This window comes from Lepidochelys olivacea (assembly GCF_965140295.1).
Source record: "Lepidochelys olivacea isolate rLepOli2 genome assembly, chromosome: 26".
NCBI lineage: Eukaryota > Metazoa > Chordata > Testudines > Cheloniidae > Lepidochelys > Lepidochelys olivacea.
In genome coordinates, this window is record NC_140436.1 from 11,990,134 (window position 1) to 12,017,559 (window position 27,426).

Genomic DNA, 27,426 nt, shown 5'->3' on the forward strand with positions numbered 1-27,426 from the left:
ACAGACCCATGCGTATGCAGTGTTGTTGTAGCTGTGTCGGTCCCAGGATATTAGAAAGACAAGGTGGGTGAGGGGTAATATCTTTTATTGGACCAACTGCGGTTGGTAAGAGAGACAAGTTTTCGAGCTTCCACAGACCTCTTCTGGTCTGGGAAATATATGTCATGCACAACTCCCCTCCACACACACACACACACGCACGCACTACACACACAAATGTAGACATAGAAATCTCACACAGATACAAAACATGCACATCACACACATACAAAATATTCTTGGGAAGCGTAGTCAGAGGCCAGGTCTACACTACGTAGCTACATCAGTACAATTATGTCGCTCAGGGGTGTGAACCCAACCCCCTGAGTGATGTAGTTACACCGACCTAACCCATGGTGCAGACATAACTACCATCTCTTGGGGAGAGGGATTAACTGTGCGGACGGGAGAAGCTCTCCCAGGGTCATAGGAGCGTCTTCACTAAAGTACCACGGTGGTGCTGGGCCAACGCTGTACATGAAGACAAGCCCAGAGTGTCACAACTAAATAGGAGGTGGAGCGGATTGTTTAGCATAAGTAGTTAGCACATTTTTCAAGGGACCCTTCAAAATGAAGTGGACCATTAACACCTCTCAGTCATAGGGAGGGCAGGGGGAAAGCTGGTGGTGTGGGGCAATTGGAGGGGTTTGAGATTGTTGCAATAAGCCATAAATCCAGTGTCTCTATTCAATCCATGATTTTTAGTGTCAAGCAAAGTTACATGTTGCATCCGATGAAGTGAGCTGTAGCTCACGAAAGCTCATGCTCAGATAAATTGGTTAGTCTCTAAGGTGCCACAAGTCCTCCTTTTCTTTAAGCAAAGTTATAAATGTAAGCTTCCAGGCTCATCTTTTGGAGGAGTTGTGCAGGTTTCCTTTGAGGATGGGGACGGAGAGGTCAGAGATAGAGTGATTGTTTTGTGAACATTGCTCACCCACAGGTGATAGGGTGTTTTTGTATTTTATCATTTCTCTGTGTGAGTTTTATTCAAGAGTGTAGCGACTGTCTGGTTTTACCCAAATAGTTGTTATTGGGGCATTGAGTGCACTGGATGAGGTACACCACATGTTGTGATAGGCATGTGTAGGACCCATGGATCTTGAAAGGGGTGTTGTGGGGGGATGTTGATGATTGTAACAATGGAGATGTGTCTACAGGTTTTGCATCTGTTGTTCTGACATGGTCCGGTGCCACTTTTAAGTTGGTGTGTTCTGGTCTATGGGGAGCTTGCTTATGATGATGAGCTTGGAGAGGCTAGAGGGTTGTTTGAAGGCCAGAAGAGGGGGTTCAGGAAAGATTTCTTTCAGGATGTGGTCTCTGTCGAGTGTGGGCTGTAATTGTTTGATGATACCTAATATGGGCTTTGGTGTCAGTTGGCAGGTGACAACTAGGGGCTGGAAGGGGTTTTATTTCTATATTGAAGCAGGTTGTCTGGTGGCCTATTTCACGACATGATCTACTTCTCTGGTGGGGTGTCCTTCTTTGGTGAAGGCAGTTTTTAGTGTGTTCATGTATCGATCCTGGACTTTCTTCTCAGAGCATATTCTATGGTATCTGAGAGCCTGGCTGTAGAGAATACATTTCTTGGTGTGTTTGGGGTGATTGCTGGATCTGTGAAGGTAGGTGTGGCAATCCCTGGGTTTCTTGTATATACGTAGTTGTTTGTAAGGTTTCTTTGTTCAAGCCAATCATGCACAGACCCACGCACCACGGACAGACGCATAGTTCTGTGCTCAGATGGACTGACCCACACCTAGATACAGCCCTGTCTGTGCTCAGACACGCTGGTATAATACAAGATATTACCGCCCCCAAGTTGCCTCTCTAACATGTAGTGCAGAGAGGCACCCATGCTCCGACAGACGCAGGCATAGCCACATGCAGTGCGTGCAGACTCACTGACCTGTGCTCAGACAGACAGACCCATGCACAGGGCCAACAAGAAGACACACATCCCTGGGCTCAGAGAGACTCATGCATATCCACATTCCGTGCAGACAGACCCATGCATAGAGGGGCCGTGCAGACAGACCCATGTGCATATCCACATTCAGTGCAGACAGACAGACCCGTGCCCAGACCCATGCATAGAGGGGCCGTGCAGACAGACCCATGTGCATATCCACATTCAGTGCAGACAGACAGACCCGTGCCCAGACCCACGCTGGGCGGACAGACCCATGCATAGAGGGGCCGTGCAGACAGACCCATGTGCATATCCACATTCAGTGCAGACAGACAGACCCGTGCCCAGACCCATGCATAGAGGGGCCGTGCAGACAGACCCGTGTGTATATCCACATTCAGTGCAGACAGACAGACCCGTGCCCAGACCCACGCTGGGCGGACAGACCCATGCATAGAGGGGCCGTGCAGACAGACCCGTGTGCATATCCACATTCAGTGCAGACAGACAGACAGACCCGCGCCCAGACCCATGCATAGAGGGGCCGTGCAGACAGACCCGTGTGCATATCCACATTCAGTGCAGACAGACACACCCGTGCTCAGACCCATATATAGAGGGGTGGTGCAGACAGAGCCGTGTGTATATCCACATTCAGTGCAGACAGACACACCCGCGCCCAGACCCATGCATAGAGGGGCCGTGCAGACAGACCCATGTGCATATCCACATTCAGTGCAGACAGACAGACCCGTGCTCAGACCCATGCTGGGCGGACAGACCCATGCATAGAGGGGCCGTGCAGACAGACCCATGTGTATATCCACGTTCAGTGCAGACAGACAGACCCGTGCCCAGACCCACGCTGGGCGGACAGACCCATGCAGAGAGGGGCCGTGCAGACAGACCCATGTGCATATCCACATTCAGTGCAGACAGACAGACCCGTGCTCAGACCCATGCTGGGCGGACAGACCCATGCATAGAGGGGCCGTGCAGACAGACCCATGTGTATATCCACATTCAGTGCAGACAGACAGACCCGCGCCCAGACCCACGCTGGGCGAACAGACCCATGCATAGAGGGGCCGTGCAGACAGACCCGTGTGTATATCCACGTTCAGTGCAGACAGACAGACCCGTGCTCAGACCCATGCTGGGCGGACAGACCCATGCATAGAGGGGCCGTGCAGACAGACCCGTGTGTATATCCACGTTCAGTGCAGACAGACAGACCCGTGCTCAGACCCATGCTGGGCGGACAGACCCATGCATAGAGGGGCCGTGCAGACAGACCCGTGTGTATATCCACATTCAGTGCAGACAGACAGACCCATGTTGGGCGGACAGACCCATGCATAGAGGGGCCGTGCAGACAGACCCATGTGTATATCCACATTCAGTGCAGACAGACAGACCCATGTTGGGCGGACAGACCCATGCATAGAGGGGCCGTGCAGACAGACCCATGTGTATATCCACATTCAGTGCAGACAGACCCGCGCCCAGACCCACGCTGGGCGGACAGGCCCCCCGCTCGCCCAGACAGACAGACAAGACAGACAGAGGCGCGCGCCCCGCCCCCCGCGGAGCACACACCCTCCCGCCCTGGCCAATGGGAGCCGGGCGGCGGGGGCGCGTCACTCCCGGGCCGGGGGAATCTCTTGAATGAGCCACATTGTTGCAGCGGAAAGTGACCAACGTGCCGGCTGCTGCCCGCCCGCTCCTGCGCCGCCGGGGCCGGGCTGATCGAGACCGGCGCCGGCTCCCGCCCGCCGCGGAAGATGATCGCGTCTCACCTGGTCGCCTACTTCTTCACCGAGCTCAGCCATGACCAAGGCCAGAAGGTGGGCGCAGCCCCCCCCATCGATACCTCGCGTGTGTGTAAATAAGTGTGTGTGTGTGTGTGTGTAAATAAGTGTGTGTGTGTGTAAGGGGGTGAGTGAGGCTCGGAGCGGGACCCGGGGCTGGAGGAGGGATCGAGGCGGGCTTTGCAGGCTACAATCGATACCCCCCCCCACCCCCCCATCCCCGGACGGACGGACAGACGGACTGGGCGGGGAGGCCGTTCCCGAGCTCTGCGGTGGGTATCGATACCGAGCCGGGGGGCCATGTGCCTGTCCCGTCGGAGAGAACTCACCGGTCCGGGGACTGGAGCGGGCGATACCTGGCTCCGGGTGGGGGGGGTGTTTCTGTCCCCCTCCCCCGATCCCCTTGTGGGGGAGCTGCAGCGACTCCCCGCTACCCCCCTCCCCTGATCCCCTTGTGGGGGAGCTGCAGCGACTCCCCGCTACCCCCCCCCCGATCCCCTTGTGGGGGAGCTGCAGCGGCTCCCCGCTACCCCCCCCGATCCCCTTGTGGGGGAGCTGCAGCGACTCCCCGCTACCCCCCCCCCGATCCCCTTGTGGGGGAGCTGCAGCGGCTCCCCGCTACCCCCCCCGATCCCCTTGTGGGGGAGCTGCAGCGGCTCCCCGCTACCCCCCCCCCCGATCCCCTTGTGGGGGAGCTGCAGCGACTCCCCGCTACCCCCCCCCCCGATCCCCTTGTGGGGGAGCTGCAGCGACTCCCCGCTACCCCCCCCCCCGATCCCCTTGTGGGGGAGCTGCAGCGACTCCCCGCTACCCCCCCCCCCCGATCCCCTTGTGGGGGAGCTGCAGCGACTCCCCGCTACCCCCCCCCCCCGATCCCCTTGTGGGGGAGCTGCAGCGACTCCCCGCTACCCCCCCCATCCCCTTGTGGGGGAGCTGCAGCGCTACCCCCCCCCCCGGGTCAGGTTGAATTGCTGACCCGTGTTCGGCTGTGCGTCCCTCTCGATTTATTTTTCGGGGGGGGGGCGCGAATAGTGGGAGTGTGAAGTGGGCTTCTCCCCCCCCCTTCCCAGTACCGGGGAGCTGGGAGCCCCGGGCGGAGGGTGGACGGGGCAGCTCAGGGTCCCTCCTAGGAGGTCCCATTCTGGGAAACTCCAAGCATACCCCACGTCCTGTGTCTCGCTCTGCAAATCCGGCAAGCGGGGGGTGCCCTAACCCCCTGGGCCGCAGCTGCAGGGGGGGCCGGTCTTCCCACTGCCTTGCTTTTATCGTGAGAATAGGGGGGGGTCCCCGGCCCCAGGGGGTCTTGCCTTGACTTCATGTCTCCGCCCCACCCCCCATGGGCTGTGGGGAGAAGTGCCTCTGGTTTGGGGGGTTCTGCCCACCGGGCTAAGGGTGGGTGGAAGGATGTGACCTGATCCTGGAAGGGGCCGATTCTGAAGGTGTTTTCCCCTCCCCAGGGGTTTAGTTCCAACACAGGGATGCGCTTGGAAAGGAGGCGGCTGCAAAGTGTCTGTGGGGAGGGAAGTCTGTTCGGGCTCCCCTTGTCTTGCTGCCAAAGCCTGGCCCAGCAGGATGGATGGGGGCGCCCCTGGGATTAATTTCCTGGCAGTTTGGGAATGCAGATCCCACTCCTGCTGTTGGGTTTTACAGGACCCATGTATGTCCCTGTCCGCCAGACCCTTTCAGTGCCTGCTAAATCTCCTCCCTCCCAGCCCTGGAGTAGGTGGGGCGGCTGGGAAATCAGGGGGCACTTTCCCGCCAGCCAACAGAACTGTTTCTTTTAAAGCATCCCAAAGTTCCTCGCTCCGTGGATTTGAGATTTTGCTTTGGCCCATTATAGACAATAACCTTCCTGTAGCTTGTTCCAGCCAGGGCTCTTACCCCCAGTCACAGAAGGTTGTAAGTATTGTCCCCCAGTTTATAGCTGGGGGCTAGGGGAGGTGAGGGACAGGTTGTAACTTACCCAAGGTCCCACAGGAAGGCCAAGGCAGAGCTCAGGTGAACCCAGATTTCCTGATCCCCAGGCCTAGCTTGAGCCACATGGTTAGAGCGCCCCCCCCTCACCCCCCTAGGGCGCCAGTGGTGAAATATAAATCCTTCTTTGGGTTCCAGTATTGTTCTCTCCCCTTGGCCTGCTCCATGGTGGGCGGGAGGATGGGGACCTTGCGATTTAAAGTTTTGCTTTAGGGTTAGGCTCTCTGTCTATAAGAGTGAGGGTTATTTTAGGACGTGTCGGAGTGGGATGCTTAGATTTATGTGAAAACCTTCCCTGGAGGGTTCCTCCCTGCAAGCCTGAAGAGGGTTCTTCAGTGATGCCATGTGTCAAAACCCTGCAGTTCAATGCTTTCCCTTTCCCCCTCATCTTGTGGGGTAGGGGAGTTTAACTGGGGACACACTGAGCATCAGCATTAGCAGGATGGTGACACAGTGTGGATATATGCCGAATGTCCGGTTTGGTAACAGAGCAGGGTTGAGGAGATAGTCTAGGTCACTCAGGATTTGCAAACCAAATAAATGGCTTTTTGATGAAGTTGAGAGGGGGAGGCAGTGAATTATGTTGTGACTGGGAACTTTGAACCCAGTTTTAGTCCCCACCAAACCTGTGTTACATCATGAATGTGTTTTTCGATACCAGTTAGAAAACAAAAAAATTAACTCTGCCTCCCGCTTTGTCTGGAAAGTGAACGGCAAATATATCAACAGTGCTTTTTTTTAAAAAAAAAAAAAAGAAAAATTAATACAAAAAACATATGCATAACTTGAGCAAACCACGGTCTCAGTCCTTGGATTGAAAATGCAAATCAACAAATTGTGTGATCTCACTCTATTATTGTATAGTTACAATTTTCACAAGTAATTATGTATTCAGAATGTGGACATACTGAAATGTACTAGTGTTCGTTTAGCTTATTTGAGTAAGCTAAATGTATTTGTCCTGCTTTGAACAGAACCAGCTGTTGGTCTCTGAAAATGAACAGTTAGGTGAATCCCCCCCCCCCTTTTTATTTTGGCGGGGAGGGGGGGGTCACTCTGATGGTGAAACTTTGTCTGAAAATGGATTCTGAATTCTCCAGCTAGTCTGGTGAATGTCCTTAAATTAGATCTTAGAGACGGACCAGCTTTTTGTTACATATATGGACACCCAGTAAAGCTCAATTCTCAGTGCTGTGGTCATATGCTGCTGTACACACATGCTCACAGATGCTCTAGCTCGTCTGAAGCTGCTGATCAGGATTTCGAAATTCCAATTAATGCTCCCTTTTTAGCGGGGGAAAAAAATCACTTCCTCGTTTTAGTACTATATGTTCCCTTTGTAGCAACAGTGACACAGATAAGAACCCGCTGGCCAGGGAGACCAGATGTAAAACTAAGAAATGCTACCATGTCCGTGATGTCCCTGCTGGTGGTTGCATTAAATTGGAAGTAAAAATACCTAGCAAAAATCAAGTTGATATGTAAAGAAATATAGTTTAGGCTTCCGTCTTGTTCCATTGCGTTTAGATATAACGGGGCTTGTGTAACAGTGGAATCAGCTCCTATGATATATGTAATGTAACAAGACACAGGAGGTAGGCAAATAGTGTTGGTGCGTTTGCTCTGGGTTTTCTTGCTGTTCTCAGTTTGCTATGCCCTTATCAGTAACTTAGCATAAAGTTCTTTCTTAAGGAATTTCACTTGGTTCCAAACCAGGAACGTGGTGTGCAAAGCATGGTCTGTCCCTCTGTTTCAGTAACTACTTTTGCTAGGGAGAGCAAACAAAGGTTATTGTTCGGATGTGGGAAAAAGTTGCAAGCAATAATTGGCCCTGTTAGTCTCTAAGGTGCCACGAGTTCTTTTCACTCAACAGAAGAAGGTTCAGCTACACTGGCTGCGTTTATGTATGATGAAATAGGTTTACAGATACTTTCCCCAAATAACTCCTTCCAGACTTCGGATTTCTTTCAGAATTGTGTATTAAATAAGCTTCTGTAAGCCCTCTTATTTTAAAAAACCAAAATCTTTAGCTAATGGCCATGCTACTTTGAACGCCGAGTGTGCTGTTTCTTTGTCAAGACAGTAGATTGTGTTTGGCTGTCTCTTGCGATGTGGCTGCCATGGGTCTGCCATTGTTACTTGGGGGCTTCTGGACACCATAAAATCAAACAATAATAACGCATAGGTGCTCCAGCTTTTTCAGTGTGGACTGCATCACGTCTCCCATTTGCAGTTGCATGCACGGGAAAGTAATATTCGGAAAGTAGTGAATGTATCTCTTTGTTGTTTCTAATGCACCTTAGCAGTTGGAAACAAGGAGATCCAGGTAGGCAGCCCACCCTCTGCAAACCACAGTTGGAGAACCACCAATAACCTTGGCCGACTGATTTAGTGAAATGACACTTCATTAACTTGCATCTTCATGGAACTGACCGGGGAAGAACAGAGTATTTACATATTAAAAAAAAAATCAAAAAAAATCTGAGCAGGTTATTGATCCTGTTGCTCCAACCATGGCTGATGGAAACCGTTCCTGATCACAATCCTGTTCAAGAGGTCATGTTGTCTCTTGATTAGAGCTTGAGTCTCTGAGCTTGCACTCCTGGGTTCTGTTCCCCACTTACTGAGTTGCCAGGATGTAGCATAAGTAGGGCCCTACCAAATTCACTGGCATAAAAAACGCATCACGGACCGTGAAATCTGGTCTCGTGCTTTTACCCTATACTATACAGATTTCATGGGGAAGGCCAGTGTTTCTCAAATTGGGGGTCCTGATCCAAAAAGGAGCTGCAGGGGGGTTGCAAGGTTATTTTTTTGCGGGGGGTTGCGGTGTTGCCACCCTTACTTCTGTGCCGCCTTCAGAGCTGGGTGGTCAGAAAGCAGTAGGTGTTGGCCAGGCGCCCAGCTCTAAACACAGCGCCCCTCCCGCAGCAGAGCAGAAGTAAGGGTGGCAATACCATGCCATCCTGACTTCTGTCCTGCTGCCTGCAGAGCTGGGCCCTCAGCCAGCAGCCGCCACTCTCCGGCCACCCAGCTCCGCAGGCAGCAGGGCAGAAGTAAGGGTGGTGGGGTACGGGATTGCCATGCTTACTTCTGCGCTGCTGCTGGTGAGGTGTTGCCTTCAGAGCTGGGCTCCTGGCCAGCAGCCGCCGCTCTCCAGCTGCCCAGCTCTGAAAGCAGGACTGCTGGCAGCAGTAATGCAGAAGGAAGGGCAGAAGTACTGCAACCCCCCAACAACTCCTTTTTGGGTCAGGATTCCGACAGTTACAACGCTGTGAAATCTAAATAGCTGAAATCATGAAATTTACAATTTTTTTTAAATCCCATGAAATTGTCAGAATGGACTGTGAATTTGGTAGGGTCCTAATCATACGTCACTTCACCTTCAGTTTGCCCAGTTGTAGACTGGGTCGAAGTAACACTTGTCAAACCTCAAAGGGATTGTGTAAACTTAATGAATGTTTGCAGAGCACTTTGAAATCCACAGATGAAAGGTGCTTTAAAAACACTAAGACTATTAATATTTGAATGTGGCACGTTTACTGGGTCGGTGCTGCATGTCTCATACATTAATGTTGATTGAACCATTATGTTTTAACTGCTGTCATTTGTGGCAGAAATAATGCTAGGAAAAGTACTAACTGCATGTGGACACTTGTGATTCAGAGCTGAAAAATTGGGCTGGTATGTTTTTCTTTTCCTTCTAGCTAAAGGTACGAATTAGGGATAATAGCTAAGTTTAAGTTATTTAATTTTACTTTCATAATGAGGCCGCCCTTTCAGTACAGTGTCTCTGTCTGTCTCTTCAAGTCAAGTCGGCTATGTGGAAGTCATCAACCTTCCATCTTCTGCAGAATTGTAAAACTTCCACTCTCCTTTGGATACCAGTCCATCTGACCATTTTCTGATGTGACTGGCTCTTTCTTTCGCTTGCTTAGAGGAAGGATTTAAGTGTCTTCTTCCCCTTGTCACTTGGAGTCATTCTTAAATCTCAGTGTCATTGTCTTTCTTTTAAACTGTGACTGTTGTTATGCTGGGGAAGGATGGTGGGTGGATGGTTCCCTGGACACTGGCAACTTCCAGCCACTGAACGAGTCCAGCAATGTCTGTGGCAGACAAGCTTTCTCAAAATACCCAGCCAATAACCTTCACTTTTGCCCTGCAGGCAGCTCTTCTAAGGGCCTCTCTGCTCAGTGTCCCATTGTGGTGGTTTCTGCATTGTGGATACCTGCCATTGGGGGACTGGATAAAGTCCCACCACCACACTCCGGTGAGTGTGAGCCAGCTGGACAATAGTATCGTATCAAGGTAGAGGGACTTTGGTGGGGTCCTCCTGCTGTCCATTTTGTTTTCTGGCTGGATAAGATGTAAACCTCCAGGGCTGTCGGTTCATTTTCTGTCTTGTTATGTAGCATGGCCTACTGGATAGAGCACTGGGCTAGGGCTCAGAATACCTGGGTTCTATTCCCCGCTCTGCTACCTGCTAGGTGACCTTGGGCAAGTCACTTCCCCTCCCCGAACCTCAGTTTCCTCATCTGTAAAATGGGCATAATGATATTGCCCTCCTTTGTAAAGCGCGTTGAGATCTACTGATGAAGAGCGTTAGGTATAGTTATTACTTTATTAATACACACTTATATTATCTTAGCACCTAATAGCTCCAATCAGATCAGGGCTAGGTGCTGTACAAACACGTAATAAAAGACATTCCCTGGCTTTAAGAGTTGGCAATATAAAGTGTATGTGGGGTGGGGGGGGAGACAAATGAGGTAACAAAACCCAGAGGCTGTTTTATCACAGTTCATCTCTGTCTGGCCTCTCTTGTCCTGTGGCAACAGCAGTAGCTGATAGCAGCTGAATGGAAGCTTGGCTGGAATACACAGTAGCTTCTGGTTTCTGTGCTTTGAGCCACAAGCGTCAAATGCTCCCTGCGCTGGGGTGGGGGTTTTCCTGGGGGCTGCACTTAGGCTGCTGCGAACAGCAGCTGGTTTCTCGTAAAATACTCGGTGAGGGCAAGACTGACTATGTCGGTCCTTGATGATGCACTGTAGCATGACTTCTCTTAGTAATCGGTTCCTTACTCCCCACCCCTCGAGGCGTCCCGTTCGCATGCTTTGTCCTGTAAAATGAGACTCCTGAGGGAGGGGGGTGGGGAGGAAACTGGCTGTACAGGAAATTGTCTGACTCAGGCTGTAGTGTGCTGCAATAGGATCCGGGAGGAGTGTCAGGCTTTGCTGCTCTCGTAAAGTCACAATGGGGTTTATTTCTGCAAAGTGCCGAGTTCTTCCAGGGCAGTCAGTTGCGGGTGAGGGCCGGCAGCATCTTCCTGCAAAATGCTGAGCAATTCCTGGATCAGTGTCAATACTAGCAATCCGTACCCAAAACACAATCACGCAGCATATCGTGACTTGTAATTTAGTAGGTGGCAGAATTTCTTCCTTCTGTCCCTAAGATTTTAAGCTCTGTGTGTGTGTGTGTGTGGGTTGTGTTAGGCCACTCCTTGATGCTCACCCGTGTGATCACATTTGCCGACCTAAATTTACCAGTATGTTTGCAGATGGTCTTAGCTGTGGCAGTAGGCCCAAGCTGGGAAATGGTTTCTGTTCCCTGCACTCCTGCGGCTTCAGAATGCGACCTAGGGCAAGTCGCTTTCACCTCATTGTGCCTCAGTTTCCCCCTCTGTAAAATGGGGATAAAAACACCAATTTTGCAAAGCACTTTGAAATCCGCTGATGATACAAAGTGCTAGATGGGTGATTATTTGCTTCCTGTCCTAAACTGGGGGCAGTGTCACTCTGTGCTGTTAAACACTTGCTGCATTCCCCACCAAATTGACTGCATTTTAGTGGCAGGTCAGGTGATCCATCTGCCAGCCTCTTAGGGATGTTTTGAGAATTGCTTAATGTTTGTACAGTGTCTTTCATCAGAGGACCTCAAAGTATTATTTTGTGCTTCAGAATTTGAGAAACTTTCATTTTTTAATTACATTTCTACTAATCCGTAGCTGGGATAGGGAGTAAAAATGAAAACCTACTGGGGCCACCATCCTGTGGGACTTGGGAAGAGGTTCCTGATACCAAGCAGAACTTCTATGCAGAGATCAGGCCTAAACTAACCCTCCGAACTTCAAGGGTATTTCACAGCCTGATTTGTGGCTGGCTATTGTAAATGGCTTGTCAGTGGAGCAGGTCAAACCAAAATCCCAGATTTGATCTGATCACCATGGGGCTGTTAAATCCGGATCCAAACTTTGCAACTTAAACACAAGCTCTTTCTAACACACACCGAACTTTCAGTCCACCACCACCACCACAAAAAAAAAAGGCCTTTAATGTTTTTTAACATTAAATTCTCTCAGTGCTTCTAAAATGCACAAGCAGATCTAAGAACTAGAGAGAGAAAACACTGTAGAGCCGGACACATTTATTCTGAATTTAATTCTTGCCATGTCTGTGGAGCTGAACAAATCAGCCAAAAAATGAAGTGATGATTCATAGAAAAAGGCAAATGGCATTGCTCTCCTTCAGAAGGCCAGCATGCAAAAATAATTTAAGACAAGCATGTGCCCAGGTTCTTTTGCATTAAAATAAACAGCTCTGTAGTACTTCCCATGCTGCATTATCTTTGTTATGCAGGAAGTGTTTGTACTTAACAGGAAGCTACTATCATGCTATGATTTACAAAACATTCAGATGTAGTCAGATAAGTGTTGCCACTCGATTGGGGAAACAGAATCAAGACAAAAGATCCACATAACTGGAGTACTGCTTTAATCCATACAATGTTACCCTTAATCTTTAACCATTAGGTTGATTCTTCATTCCTTTTGCTCCTAGTACTGTTACTAACTCCATGGGAGTTGCTGATTCTTCAAGCATTTGTGTGCTTTTACTCCTGAGTGATTTTACTTCTACAAGTGGCTGCATTGATGGTACCAATCTTGCAAGCACTCGAGCATGGGGTTTAACTCTTTCCGCATGAAAACATTGCACTGAATTTGAACAAAACTCCTCACACGCTTAAATATTTGTAGCATCAGGTGCTTAAGGTGTACACTTTATATTGTGAGCTCTTAAAGCCAGGGAATGTCTTTTATTACGTGTTTGTACAGCACCTAGCCCTGATCTGATTGGAGCTATTAGGTGCTAAGATAATATAAGTGTGTATTAATAAAGTAATAACTATACCTAACGCTCTTCATCAGTAGATCTCAACGCGCTTTACAAAGGAGGGCAATATCATTATGCCCATTTTACAGATGAGGAAACTGAGGTTCGGGGAGGGGAAGTGACTTGCCCAAGGTCACCTAGCAGGTAGCAGAGCTGGGAATAGAACCCAGGTATTCTGAGCCCTAGCCCAGTGCTCTATCCAGTAGGCCATGCTACATAACAAGACAGAAAATGAACCAAGTGCTAAATCGACAGCCCCGGAGGTTTACATCTTATCCAGCCAGAAAACAAAATGGACATAAATACAGAATCAAGCCCCTTGCTAGCCTCATGTGCTCAAGAGGAGGGAGACGAGTTTGCAGGAAAAGGAGAAACCTCACAACTTGTCCATTGAGTAAGGTACATCTGTCCTGTCCTTTGCTACTGCACAAATTCTTCTCAAGTGGCCACCCAAAATTAGCTGAGACTTGTTCTTCAGCCATGAGCTCCCTTGTTTTGTATTAATCATTCCTCACTTCCTACCCTCAAAAAGTCCAACCATTATCTAAAGGTGAAATAAGTATATATTTAAAATATTCATTTCCCTTTTCTCTATAATTTGATGGAGGCTTCAGTCATAACATATTGGCAATAACACTGGACTTTGCACAGGGTTTCTGTAACCAGTCCCCACATTACAGGAATGCAGCCATGTGCACACAGAGATGGGCCTGAGCTGCAGAATTTGGATGTGGATCTGAATTTAAAGTTTGGGGCTGCTTTCACTCTGGGGTTGTGGTTTCAGGGCCATCTCCACTTTATTCCTCCCAAAGCTACGCTGCCAACAGAGATCATGCGGGATGGTAAAAGATGTGTAATTGCAGTTTCTTCCCTTCTTTGGTTGAATTCCACAAATAGGGATTGCAGTTATTCATAATCATTGCTTAGGTCTCCTACAATTTCTGTCAGCTGAGCATCTCAAAAACACTTCTCTAATATGAACTACATAAGCCTCTTAACACACCTGTGAAGTAAGGGCTATGTAGGGACCCTGTCACCCACGGGTGAAATGCAGCCACCTCTGGGGTGAAACACGGCAGCTGTTCAGCAGTTTAGGACAAGAAGCAGACTACCCCATAGTCAGTTTTTCAAGGACTTAGTTTTTAGACTTTGATTTTCTGCTTTATACAGAATACGCTTGGAGGTATTTTTGAATAGCTGGTAGCTATTTTAAATTGCCCCCTACTCATTACACCTGCTTTAGTTTATATCTCTAATTGTGATTCAGGGTTTGCTTTTACAGTGTCTGGACAATAGCTAATAGGAGAATAAGGAACAGGAAATGAATCTTTTAGGTGTCTTTCCGTAGCTCATTCCAGATTGTTCGTGTCTCATTCTGCTGGAATCTTAACAATTCCTGAGGTTTGAACTAAACTTCTGCCCAAGTGTAATGTTTTTCTCTGCTGTGTGTGCTATGAATGTGTATAACACATGCCATCTTAAACTCAGTACTACAACTTTCTGCCACCTACCTGGTTTCGATTTCCTCAGGGAAACACCATTAACTTGTGAAACTTTTTTCCATCCCAAAGAAATTTCCTTTTCCAGATTGCACTCGAGTAACTTATTGATTTGAGATTGACAATGATCTTAAAAAGGTAGAACAACCAACGAGGATGTTCCTCCCCAAAGGCATTCATCTGTCACAGTCACAAACTAATTCTCCCATCTTGCCAGATCGTACCTGTATAATTAGATGTAAATTTACTTACATTAAATACAGATGGCTAATTGGAACAACATAGCATTGTGGGGTTATATATTTAATTGCCAAATAGTTTCATTCCTGTTCATTCCTAAATAACACAGTCAATTTCCAAATAGTTTTGCATTTCAGCATCCCATATGCCGTCCGAATAGCCACAAATGCTGCTTCGTTATAACTTACTTGGAGTCCAGAGTCATCACTTTGGCCCTGATTCAATAAAACACTTGTTTATAACTCTGAGCTCCATGAGAATGGTCAGTCTTGGTTTCAGACTGGTGATGTCCCACCCGGTGTAGTCCCTGAAATCACTAGGGTAAAGCACATGCTTAAGTATTTTGCTGAATCAGGGCCTTAATACCTCAGCTGCGGGGACTATTTGCTCAATGGGACCTCAGTTTGAAACCAAACTTGGCCATTTCTCTAACCTAGCTCATGTAGTTGCTGACATTATATGTATTTTTAAATTCATTTAATGCTATTCCCCAGACTGGCTTTGGGATAGCATGACTTACAGCCTTGCCTGTGTTAGCTAGAAGGTAGACTAATGGCTAGTAGCCTCAGTCTAAGTGTGTAGGAGATGATGGATCCAGGTTTTAAAGAGCTTTGTGGAATTAGCGGAAGGTCACCCCGCTTCTTGACATTTTTAATACCGTGGAATCGTAAGTACATCAGGATCTTGGCAAGCACCAGACTTATAGTGAGAGAGGTTTGTGGGGATCAGCCAAGGTGCATCACCATGTTATCACAAACCGGGCACCGTGGCATCTGCTGTTGAGCAAGAGTATTGCATGCTCTCTGCTCGCTGTACCTTGCCATAGGTGGAGGTGGAAGAGCAAATATTGTAGATCTCAGCTGGCAAGTGATTGGAAAGCACTTGGCTACCATGTGGGGAAGGAAAGATTTTCCACCAGCAGCACCATGGGGCAGCGGGAGAGAAGGATCAGAAGTGAAGTGGGGAAAGGGAGGAAAAATAAATACTTTGGCTTGGGAAGGAGGGTGTGTGTCTCTGGTGAGGACGGCCCGACTGGGCTCCTCAAAACTGCCTGTACTTCTCACTAAAGAGAGGCCCAGGGTGTGATGATAATGGATCTTCAAGAGTTGAGGGTGTTGGGGTGCAGGCCTAGTTAGCCTGATGAAAACCCCATGTGAAATCTTCCTGCTAGATGGCTGAGTTCGTTCTTGGTTAACTGCACGGCTGGCTTCTCCCAAGGAGACTATAAAAGGGCACAACTGAAGAACAGCAAAGACCCGCGGTGCAGGATACTTACAATGACTTCATTCCTCCAGCATTAAGCTCACAGCTGAGAAATAATATTGTGCCCCTTGCCCTGTGTCCAATGCATCAACTACTAACCGCTCCTGAAGGCTTTGAAGGCTCCAATGTTACAAACAGCCTGGCTAATCTGATTTTAAAAAGCAAGCACATTCCCACTTGCCCTGGCTATGCTCTTGTTTCGACCTTCCAGCATGTCCAAACATCTGAGCAGTCTGGAGATGGGACAGGCCCAGAGTCCTAGATCCTGAACTCTTGCAAAAATGAGGATTTGGGCATGTGCTTTTCCTCTCATGTTTTTTTCCACTCCGAGTGGGAGGAGGGGCACATAACTGAAGGCTGTTACCTCAGCATTGGTATGTGGGCTGTGTGGGAACTGATTTCCTGTGAGTGAAAGCACATAGCTGGGAAAGCGGAGATAAGTATTTGGCTTCCCCACTGTATGGTATTTAAAGGTCCCATAAAGGAATCCTGTCTAGCTTGCTCTGAGAAGCCCTTTCAGATGTCACTCTTTGCATGTTCACATCTGCCTGTCAGCTTGTCCTCTGCTGGCCTCTTTTTGTGACTTTATTCAGCACACCAGAAGTTTTCCTTAGGGAGTAAGAATATCCTGGCTGGATAGCAGAGATATGTTTGCGATTCAAGGGACAGATCCCAAGGGGGTGTAAATTGGTGTAGAGCCATTGACTTGAATGGAACTAAGCTGACTTAGCCCAGCTGAGGATCTGGCCCCAAATGCATGAGCAACTAGGAGGCGGTGTGGCCGAAAACACACAAGGAATGAAAAAGGGGAAGGGGGGAAAGCAGCCCTTAAAATGATACTTATTTTGCTCACCCTAGTGGTCATATGGCCACGTCCATGAAGGAGGTCACTTCTCAGCCAGCTGGATGTTGCTGGCCTAGGAAATGCCAACCGTCTCTTTCAATACAGCACTTTTAAAAGCCTCCCACGTAATTTCTGGTGAAGCGCGCTCTTTGCCTTATGTGAACAGGGCGAGTAGAGCTTTCCTCTGACTTCACTGACACTTGAACGTGCCTTTTTAATTTGTTTAAACCAAGTAATTAAACTGCAGGGATGTTTTCAATCGGGGGCTGGCTGTCTCCGTCTAGGGTCAGGGAAAAGACTCAGTTTAGGTGTGGAACTCTGACGGTTTTATTGTGTTTGAATAATAAAGGAAGCCCAGAGTGGAAAGTCTGATCCTAACTTTGCCATGGTGTTTGTCCTTCCCGGCTGGGGGGAGAGGCCAGCAGCTTACCCTGCCCTGTTGATATAAAACTGGTATTCCCAGAGACCGACAGGCTGGCTAGTTTCAAAGGCCTTAAGGAGGAGAGTCTTGGTAACTAAGGCATTCAGTGGCCTTTGAGGATCTTGAATTCAGTTCCTACTTCTGCCTCAATTTTTCTACGAGGCCACAGACGAATAACATATAGCCTGATTTGTCAGAGATGCTGAGCACCAGAAGCTCCAATTAATGTTTGATGAGAGTGATGGGTGCTTGGCAACTCTGAAGAGCAGACCAGGCAGTTGCATGCCTCAGTTTCCCCCTCTGTACAATGGGGATAATTCTGACCTGCCTGGGGGTTGTGAGGCTTACTTCCTTAATGTGAGAAGCGCTTTGACACTGAGAAGGAACGCATGTGGGAAGCACAAAGTATTATCTGTAGTGACTCAATTCAGCTGATGAGTGTTAGTTGTGATTTGAGCTGAGGCGTTAGCTTGATTTGGTCCTTTTCAAACGCCGTGCTATGTCTGTATGGAAATGTACCATGCTAGCAGCTGGTCCATAGAGAAGACGATAGTCTACTGTTGCCAAAAGAATTACTCCTTTTGCTCCATTGAGAGAGGCCGGTGCGCATTGGTGCTGAGGGTCTCTGGTTCAGTCCCCAGCGAGGACCCGTGGTTGGGTAATATTCTCATGGGTCCATCCAAAATGCCTGACCCCATGCTGACCCACTGGCTTTCCTACACCTTTCAGATTGACAAATACCTCTATCACATGCGGCTCTCCGATGAAACGCTCCAGGAGGTGTCTGAGCGCTTCCGAAAGGAGATGGAGAAGGGTCTCAGAGAAGACACCAACCCCACAGCGTCGGTGAAAATGTTGCCCTCGTTTGTGAGATCCACCCCGGATGGAACAGGTAAAGTGCTGCAAGGAATTGCTTGTTCTGTGTACAACGTGGGTGGGGGTGCTGGTGGAGGAATGAGCTCTTCTGTTCCTTATTTGTTCCTCTCTACACCCTCTTCCTGATTGTTTTGTCCTCCTGTTGTGTTTGAATTGGGGAATGAAGGGTCCAGTTCTCCGACTTGCCCTGGTGGTGTAATTCTCTTGACTTGAAGAGACTTGCGCCTAATTCACACTGGGGTCGCAAGCCGAGAATGCCCCTTCTTGCAGGACAGAAACAGTCTCAGGTAGAACACAAGGGGCTGGGAGTGCCAGCAGGCCAACTGACCTCTGAGTGACAATGGGAAACCTTAGCTCCCCATAATACACACTCACAGTCGAGCCTTTTAACTGAACACTTCCTGCCAGCCACTATCCTAGCATAGGAGTGCCCAGAAAGTGCTCAGATATTACAATGATGCTGGTATAATAACCTAGATAGATGCAACAAACTCCTCCCATGGCTGACAGCTTTGTTCTCCCAGGTCCCCTAGCCAAGGCAGCTTATTACTGTCCCTCCAATCGTTGTAATCTCTGTGCAATCACCAGATTACCTTTAAAACTGATTTGCTGATGTAACATCTGCTAAAGCGTTCAGGACCAGCAATAAATAAATCAACTGGGGTATTTGTTAGGAAAGTTTCTAGATAAATGACTGTCAGGAAACTGGGTGTAGGATTTGTTTGTTTCTTTAAAGAGCGCTGAGAGGCTTAGGTTAGGGAGAAAAGAAGGATTTCTGGTTTAAAGTCAGGGAGTCAATTACATGCAGCGGGTGACATGGAATAACCCCTGGCCCCTGATGGAGACATGAGAAGGAAATTTGGCAGTGGTTTCCCACAGTTGCTGACCTCCCTCCAGCAGAGCTGAACATTGGGGAGCCCTAAGGTAGCCAAGAGGCTGAGGTGTTAAGTAACCCGGTTGATTAGACTGACCTTGCGCAGGACAGGAGACATGACGGCTGAAATGCTGGCAGCAGCTGGTGTCTTTGTGACGCTGGTTCTCCCAACGTTGCTGCCCTGGGGGAGCTGAACCAGCATCAGTAGTGCAGGGAAAGGGGTGGGGAATGGGTCAACGACTGCTGAGATAGGAGATCAGCTGGGTGAGCTAGGGGTATGTAGAGGATCTGGAAGACTCTGGGGCAAATTCCACTTCACTGGACCTGTATTTGCGTGTGTCCTGGAGTGGTTCTTTGGCCCAAAGAGCGTGGTGACCTCGGTGGCACCGCTATAAAGACTTTGTATCGAAACGACCAACCTGGGACCCGGTGGCCAGCATCCAGGAGAGGGAAAGGGAGGAGGAACTGAGCCGTAGAAGAAGGCACCCGTCTGCATTTCTCCTCCCGTCTCCAGCTGCTCTGCTGTTGCTTTGGGTTTTTTTTCCCCTGGCTGCTTCTGTCTGTGGTCCTGTCTACACTACAGCAGGGTAGCTATAGTGCTGTAATGTCCTAGTGTATATGGAAGGGCTTGTTCCATCGCTGTAACTCATCCACCTTTCTGAGCCACGTCGCAGGCGTCTGGCAAGACCAGCTGAGCCCCGGAGCGTCCCCTTCTTTGGGTTGCAGTCTCGTGAGAACAGCTCCTCTGACATTGGTGTCACTGACCCCGAGCCATCATAGGGTGTGTCTGCAGCAGTGAGTCTCAGAGCCCGGGTCTACAGACTCAGGCTCACAGTGCTCAGAACAGCAGGGCAGACATCGTGGCTTGGGCTGTGAAGTTCACCCTTGTCCCCGGGCTTCAGAGCCCGAGCTCCAGCCTGAGCCCGAATGTCAACGTAGCTGTTTTTAGTGCCGTAGCCCGAGCCCCGCGAGCCTGTAGCCCCGAGCTCTGAGATTCGCTGCCATGGGTTTCTGCTAGGCATGTCAATGTCCCCATACAAACCCTACGCCAAATCCCATCCGGAGGTGGTTTCTGGTTTCGCTAGCCTTAGGCAGCGTTGAAGGGATCTTGGTGTTTTCCTGGAGCTGCTGCATCTTCTGCTTTTTAAACAATAAAGCTCTAAACTTTACCCTGGGTAAAGTTTCATCCAATGATGCACAGTGACTTGCCAGTCTACTGCTGCTCCTATGCCTTTGGGCAAAGATTCAGCAGAGGGATTTCTCTCAGGAGAACTATATCTTTTGCGGGGAGAGGAGTTCTCTGATCATACAGGTTCTTCCATCAGGGGTGAATATTTTATTTTTTGTTAGATTCAGTTTGTTCCTGTGGTTGAGATCCCATAGTCTAAAAAGGAGCTGAGATTTAAGCAGCCTGAACATCTTAGAGCCTGATTCTCCTCTCAGTCCGTCAGTTCTAGAGAGTTACTCCCTTGATGTCAGCCTAAGTGAGAGCAGAATCTGGCCCTTGCTGTCAGCTTTGAGCCGCTGCTGTGTGGGTGCAAACCGAGAGCCCGGTTCAAATCTATCCCTAATATTGAATCGCCAAATGATTGTGTCACTGATGGACACATCCCACCATAAACTTTTTAACAAACTGTCCCCACTCCATTTGCTCTTTTTCCTTAGTGATTGATGCTCACATGTTCTGTCCTGTTTAAATATTAATCTGGGCGGGGTGGGGATACATTTCCATCATAGGTTCTGCTCCGGGTCTTGTGGCTAAGGCACTGGGTTCAATTCCTTGTTCTGTATAAGCATCTAGATGGAATTGTTTGGTTGTCTAATACTTAACATGAATGCCCCTTCCACATTTTAGAAGTAATTGTAATCCACTCAGTCTTGCTCAGAAGCAGACAGATGTTACAAATTTAAGGCCCTATGGGAGTTGATGGTGCTCATTGCACAGCACCTCCTCAGGGTGAGTTGAGGGCTGTTAGTATCTTGCAGGATCAGGTTCCCAAATACATTGGCACCTACTCAAATGAGATGGGTTGGACAGTTAAAAAGAGCTCAATTCTCAGTTTGGTACAATATATTGTAATGGGCAGCAGGGTCTCTGGAGTCTTCGCTAAGAGGGAATTGGTGTTAGGGATAAAGGAGACTTCCCCTGTAGACAAAGACCAATAGTAATTCTCTTATACAGGATTCATAGATATTAAGGTCAGAGGGACCATTATGATCATCTAGTCCGACCTCCTGCACAATGCAGGCCACAGAATCTCACCCACCCACTCCTGCGAAAAACCTCTCACCTATGTCTGAGCTATTGAAGTCCTCAAATTCTCCATCCGTAGATCTCAAAGCACGTTACGAAGGCAAGGAGGCGTCATTAACCCCACTTCACAGATGAGGAAACTGAGACCTAAGAGGTGGGCAGTGTCAGATCCTGAACTTGAGCCCATGTATCCTGACTCTCAGTCCAACACCCTATTCTCTAGGCTGCGATCTCCCCATAGGTAATATAGCAAAAGTGAGGCAACTGACCTTGTACTGTCAGAGCTCTGTGTTCCTCTCATTGTTCAAGCTGGATCTTTCTTAAAGGAAATCCTTACTGCTCCTTTTGGGTCACCAGGCACTCTTGCTACCAATGTTTTGCTCTGAATACCATATGAAATATGGGGCTTTTGAGATGGGTCAGCTGCATCTGGACAAGCAGCTGGGCTCTGTCCCCAGGAGAACATTGTAAGCTGGCTCCTGCCACTCACACTGCCTGTTTGCCACATGAAGGGTTAATCGAGACACAGCTTGTGACTGCTCCAGCACCATGTCTAGCTTTAACAACATGGTGCAAGAGAGAAAACGAATCTAAGGCAAATCAAGTGACACATTTTATTGGAAAGTGAAGTCTGATCTAAATGTGCCTCTCAGCTTTGTGGGTTTTCCCCTCAGCACTTGAAAGTGTGGGTGGCATTTGTCCATTTCCTTCTTCCCCATCTCTTCACTGGCCTCAAATAGAGGAAGCATTAGTCAGGAGGGTGCAGTGTTATAGTTTGCATACCCATTTTATGCCACACCTTCTTTATTAAGCGAAATGGCTCTTGGAAGCTATGAACACGCAGCTTGCTCTCAGCAATGCTGATTCTCTTCTGTTTTCACTACTGACTTCAACAGAGTTTCTCCTGACTTGCACTGTAGAGTAAGCGAGAGGAGACCCAATCCCTGTGCCCTCTTGCTTAGACCCTGAGCAAACACAAGTCCTGCTGGAAAGAATGGTGTGTTCAATTACCAGATTTTAATCTCCGGAGGCTCGGTTTGTTTTCTCAACAGCGTAGGCAGTTCATATACCTTGCCAGTTGATTGTTTTACTTTTCTTTGAAATCTGTGGTAGCCAGGTTACTGGAATATTTTGCTCCTTTGCTTTGCCCTATGGGATGGAATCCTGAAATGTCACTTTCATTCCGAAGATGTAATTTCTTCTTCATGTTACGTCCTTCCCCATGTTACCATAGACAGGTACTCCATTGCACATACACATGAGTATAATACCCACATTGGAGTTAGACTAACACAGTATTCAGTGGAATGCCTGAATCCCCAAGTAGATCAGTGTACTTAGAATGGGATTTTGAAAGAAACCTAAGGGCATTAGAAGTCCAAAACTCATTGAAATTCAGGGGATCTTAGGTACTTCAAGGCCAGATTTCCCCCCCCCATCCCCCCCCAAATGCTGAGCACCCATACCTGAAGTAAATGGGAGAACTGTGTGATTGCCCCATCTGGAAAAGCCAGGTCACAACACATGTGGGTTTGAAGGATTTTAAATATATCACAGTTTATAGATCAGAGGGGAAGCCGTGTTAGTCTGTATCCACGAAAACAACGAGGAGTCCGGTGGCGCCTTAAAGACTAACAGATTTATTTGGGCGTAAGCTTTCGTGGGCAAAAATGCATCTGAAGAAGTGGGGTTTTTTTACACATGAAAGCTTGTGCCCAAATAAATTTGTTAGTCCTTAAAGTGCCAGCATACTCCTCATAGTTTATAGAGAATGTCTGATCTGCATGAAACTGCAGCTCTGGTATTGTATTGTACTCGGTACTGACAGAACCAAACAAAGTCGTTCCCATCTGATGATAGGTTTTTATTTTAATTATCAGGTTAAACTGCTTAACTTACTGGGCCTGATTCTGAACTGACGGTTTACACTGGGGGTTCCTCCATATGTTTACACTGACCTGAAAGCAATATTCGGCTACTCCTATAACTGTGCCAGCCGAATTTGGCACAGCTGTGTTGAAGTTTAGAACGCTTGCCCTTTTTTCCAGCCTGGTTCTTTTGCTAGAATGATCCAAACTTTATGGAATAATCCCAGCAATAGGATTAGCTGGTGGATCCACAACAATGAGATTGTAACAGGCACAGAAAAGCCATTGACAAAGCTGTGTTGTGGTGTGTCCCCACCTACCCCCTTTGTTTCCATGGTGGACAAAGTCTGGAGCGGCTCCAATTTTTCTCTCTCTCTTTTTTTTTTTTTTTAAGCTGACTGGATTGAATATTCCAGATCACTTCAGCAGACCTGCGTGTGAGTCAGTGGAGTCTCAGTCTGCACAGTCATGGAATTCTAAAGTTCTGTACAAGGGGCGCGGTGGGGAGAACGGGGGGAAAACAAATTTAAAAGTACATTTTAAAGCTAAGCGAAAAATAACCCTTTCCAGAGCTGCTGTCCCAGCACCTGTTTACTCAGATCAGGCCGAGGATGGTGTAAGCCACAGGATTTCAGTCCCCTTTTGGATTCGGGGCTTCAGTTTTATTTCTTCAAGCTCACACAAGCATGGGTCATGTCGCTCCCCCACTCCTCCCGGTGTAGATGCAGCGAGGTCGACAGAAGGAAGGTAGGAAGCATCAATACTACAGTATTAGCAGCACGACTGCCGCCCCGTAGCTGTGCCGCTGTAGTGTAGACAAGCTTCAGCTACCAATAGCAGGGACGCTGTTACAGCGCAGACTGGATGCCTGCGGAATGACCCAGCCTCCCAGGCAGGCTTGTACAGCTGATGCTGCCGCAGGGTCACGGCCGTCGGTACTTGCAGTTGCTAGACGCCAGCCAGCTCAGGTATATTTCCATGTGGTGCTGTCGCACCTCTGATTGCAGGGTAGACATACCCTGAGTGTCTGCAGCATTTAGCACAAGGGGGGCCATGATCTCCACTGGGGCCTCCACGCACTACCATAATGCAAATAATATTGTTTAATTGGCATCTCCAATCGTAGTTGGATTTTGCACTTCGTAAGAACATCCTGCCCAAAAAGCCTTCCTTTCCTACCCCAGAACATTTTCCTCTCCCCCAAAAACTCTGGGAGTCAGTCTGGATGACCAGTCCCGTCCATCGGACACTTTATAACACCTTGACATTAAAACGGATCCTAAAAGCCCCAGGGGTGGCTGTTTTACTTCTGCTGCTCGTGTGTCCTGCGATCCTCGTGCTGGTATCAACTATAATTACCGTGTTTCTTATGGCAACAGGTATTGAGTTGCTCCCTGGATGGATGCTATTTTGGTAAGACTGTGTGACCCTGGGTATGTTGCACATCCCATATTACTGAATACTTGGCTGCTGTTGGTGTTCAAGGTGCGGTACAAGACTTAGAGGAAATCCTAGTCTGTGCCCTAAGGACTTCACATTCAAAAGGCTTGATGCTGCCAGATTCTGAGCACCTCCCACAAGGGGCTTGTGGTAAGATGAGGCCCTGAAACATAAACCCTTGTATCAGAGGCCTAGTATGAGGCCTAAGGCCTGAACTAAAGTAATGGTCAAGACTTTGTTAACATAAAGCAAAGTTACACTGTGACCCAGAGGCAGGCCCTGTCACAGAAGCTGGCAAAGAAAGGGCTGATGTTGCAAAAATACACATACCTAAAAGGTCCCGGGCACTAGAGATACAAACATATGCCAGGATGATACCAGAACACTCTGATACTTGCACATTCCACAGAGATAACAGAGAACAGGCGGACCCATCCTGAAGACAGGGGCAAAAGGGTACTATGATGGATAGAGTTGTTTTGTTCGAACCAATATGTGCAAGGTGCGAGGCGGCACCTTACTACGTCGAGGGGTTGTACCTCAATACGTCAGGAGTGATGTGAAACTTGTTTGTACTTGTGTATAAGAATGCACCCTTGAAGAGTTTTCATTGTCTGGCCTAGGGGGGCAATGGCAAATCCTGCCACTGACTGAGCCGATCCATTGTCAGGGAGCACATATGTGCTAGCAGAACTGTGGACATCTGATCCAGAGATAATAAACCTGGCTGGGTGCCTTCGTACCTTATCGGAGTCTGTGGTCATTGGGGGTTCTCTCAGGGTTTTCTGTGTCGGCGATCTGCGGAGCCGGGGCAGCACAGAGAGGGAACACACGCACGCAGCCGGCTGTTATCAACATTGAACAGAGCAGAGCACCACACTGGTGACATCTGACAACATCGTTGACACCCTCGGTCCTAGTCAGTGATTTTAACGGGCGTTGAAAATCCTTAGAGCCTGGCAGCTTCTAAATGTCCCTTCAGGTGTTTTGTACCGATCACTTGAGAAATGCTTTTGGAAATGAAACACAGGCCTTCTCTGTAACTGGGATTAGCCTGTCTTGAACACAGTGCAGATCTTGGCTTTCCCTACAGGTTGTACTGGTGAAGCTAAACCCATTGCTGCTCATTGGTGGTTGAGTCCCAGATATAGACAAGGGCTGTCTTGGTGACCGTTACAAGAATTAGAGAAACTAAGAAGCTTGTTAGTTTTCAGACCCTCTTACCTTGATGCAAGGGTGATCTAAGCTACCTGACCTGCAAATTGGGTATCTCAAGGAGAGAAGCAGTGGTGCCTTGCTGGGGTTTTATGGCTATAGAATGGAAGTTTGTGATTCTTGAGTTCAAATCCCAGCTATGCCCCTGAATTGTTGTGGCCTTGTGCAAGTCCCAAAAGACACCACTCTCTGCCACAGTTTTCTTATCTGTGAAATGGGGATGAGGCTAAATCTACCTTGCAGAGTGGCTGAAAGAGTCTTTGTTTATATTTAAAAATTGCTCTATCATCTGGGTACTATGCCAAGCTTCGTTGTCACTGATTCTCAGCCTACCTAAAATTAAAGTGTCTACTTTTTATTTTTAAAAATAAATCTCACGGCACCTATCCCAAGCTCTAGATTTTCATGTAAGCAGATGTCTGTTGTATGCAGCTGCTGGAGAGACAGTTCCCTGATCTAGGATGCTCAAAGGCATTGAGTTATTGTTAGAGAAGGCACAAGTTGTGATCTGGGTCCCAGTTTCAAACACTCCATAGTTCTCGGGTGCTTGGCTTGGGCGTGGGGATGTTGTTTGAATCCTTATAAAGATGGGTTGGTGGGGGGCTGTCCAGTGCTTGCTAGATAATGACCTGACCAGCTTGGCAGCTCCTCCTTATAACATGAGTGTAAGTAATTAGGGCGTAACCAGAGTGTTACAGTCCGGGCAAAGCTTTCTCTTCCTAGCTTGCTGAGGATAAAATGGGATTGATAGGAGGTTGTCCTTGAGAATCTGGCACCTGTTTCTCCCTCCTTTCCTTGCTGACCAGCCACCTTCCTCACAAGGCCTGCCCGCCCCAGGAGTGAGAGATCCAACTCTGATCTCTCGCAAGGGAGTGCACGGCCACTGCCTCTAACTCTGGTGTCCCATGGGGCATCACACCGCCCTTACTGCTAAGAGATTGAGCTGGTTCAAGTTTAAACTCTCTTCATCGTGGCAGCTTGGGATCTCTTGTGGAAGGATGATTTTGGATGAGATTTTTAAAGAAATTATCCCCTGGGATCTGGTCTTGGCAAGTTATTAGTTTCCAGGAGTACAAGGTATTTTAAACAGGAGATTTAGGGTAGGGGGTTAGAAGAGGCAGCTTTACAGAAATGAGCAATTGTTTCAGCTCTGATTTGTTTTTTCCAACCCCCCCCCCCCCCCGCTTTGCATTTCTTGCAAAGTCAATGCTTTTTTAAAAAATAGAATTAGCTTCCCATCTCCTTTGGGAGGTGGGTTCAGCTCAGTAATACTTGTGAATCGTTACAGGCTTCCTAACGCAAATTAATTAAAGGGAGGCCGTACTCCAGAGAAGCTGTGTGTTAAGCTATGCCCGAGGGACCTAGCCAAATCATGTTGCGTTATCTGAGTCTCTCGCCTGCATTTGTGTTGTGTCTCCGCTAACAGCAACCAAAACAGGCAGATAAACTCGATTCACTTTCCCTCGCTGCTTGTCATGCTGGTAGATTACACTGCTTTCAAGTAGTAGATGATTTACGCTGCTTTGCATCCCTCTAATGATGAGGGATTTGGAGACAGCCTTGAGATTTAGGGTTGTATATCTGTCTTATGTTGTTTTCTGCCTCCCTCTGTCACATCGCCATAGGATCTGACTAGCTCACAATCTTAGGTTACATCTACACTTGAAGCTGGGGGGTGTGATTCCCAGCTCGAGCAGACCAGCTCACGCTAGTTGTCATCAAATAGTAGCCTA

At 48.3% G+C, this 27,426-nt stretch overlaps 1 protein-coding gene across 2 annotated transcripts in view; it reads left to right on the forward strand.

Moving 5' to 3' along the window:
* The first annotated feature begins 3,637 nt into the window (after nucleotides 1–3,637).
* The window catches only part of LOC311513487 (hexokinase-2), a 62,772-nt gene continuing 38,983 nt past the window's right edge, over nucleotides 3,638–27,426 (forward strand). For both annotated transcript variants that reach the window (XM_084615361.1, XM_084615362.1), the window contains exons 1-2: nucleotides 3,638–3,792; nucleotides 17,896–18,058. In XM_084615361.1, coding sequence (XP_084471487.1) covers nucleotides 3,730–3,792; nucleotides 17,896–18,058 — 226 coding nt within the window. In that variant the 5' untranslated portion in view covers nucleotides 3,638–3,729. The remainder of the gene's footprint in view (nucleotides 3,793–17,895; nucleotides 18,059–27,426) is intronic.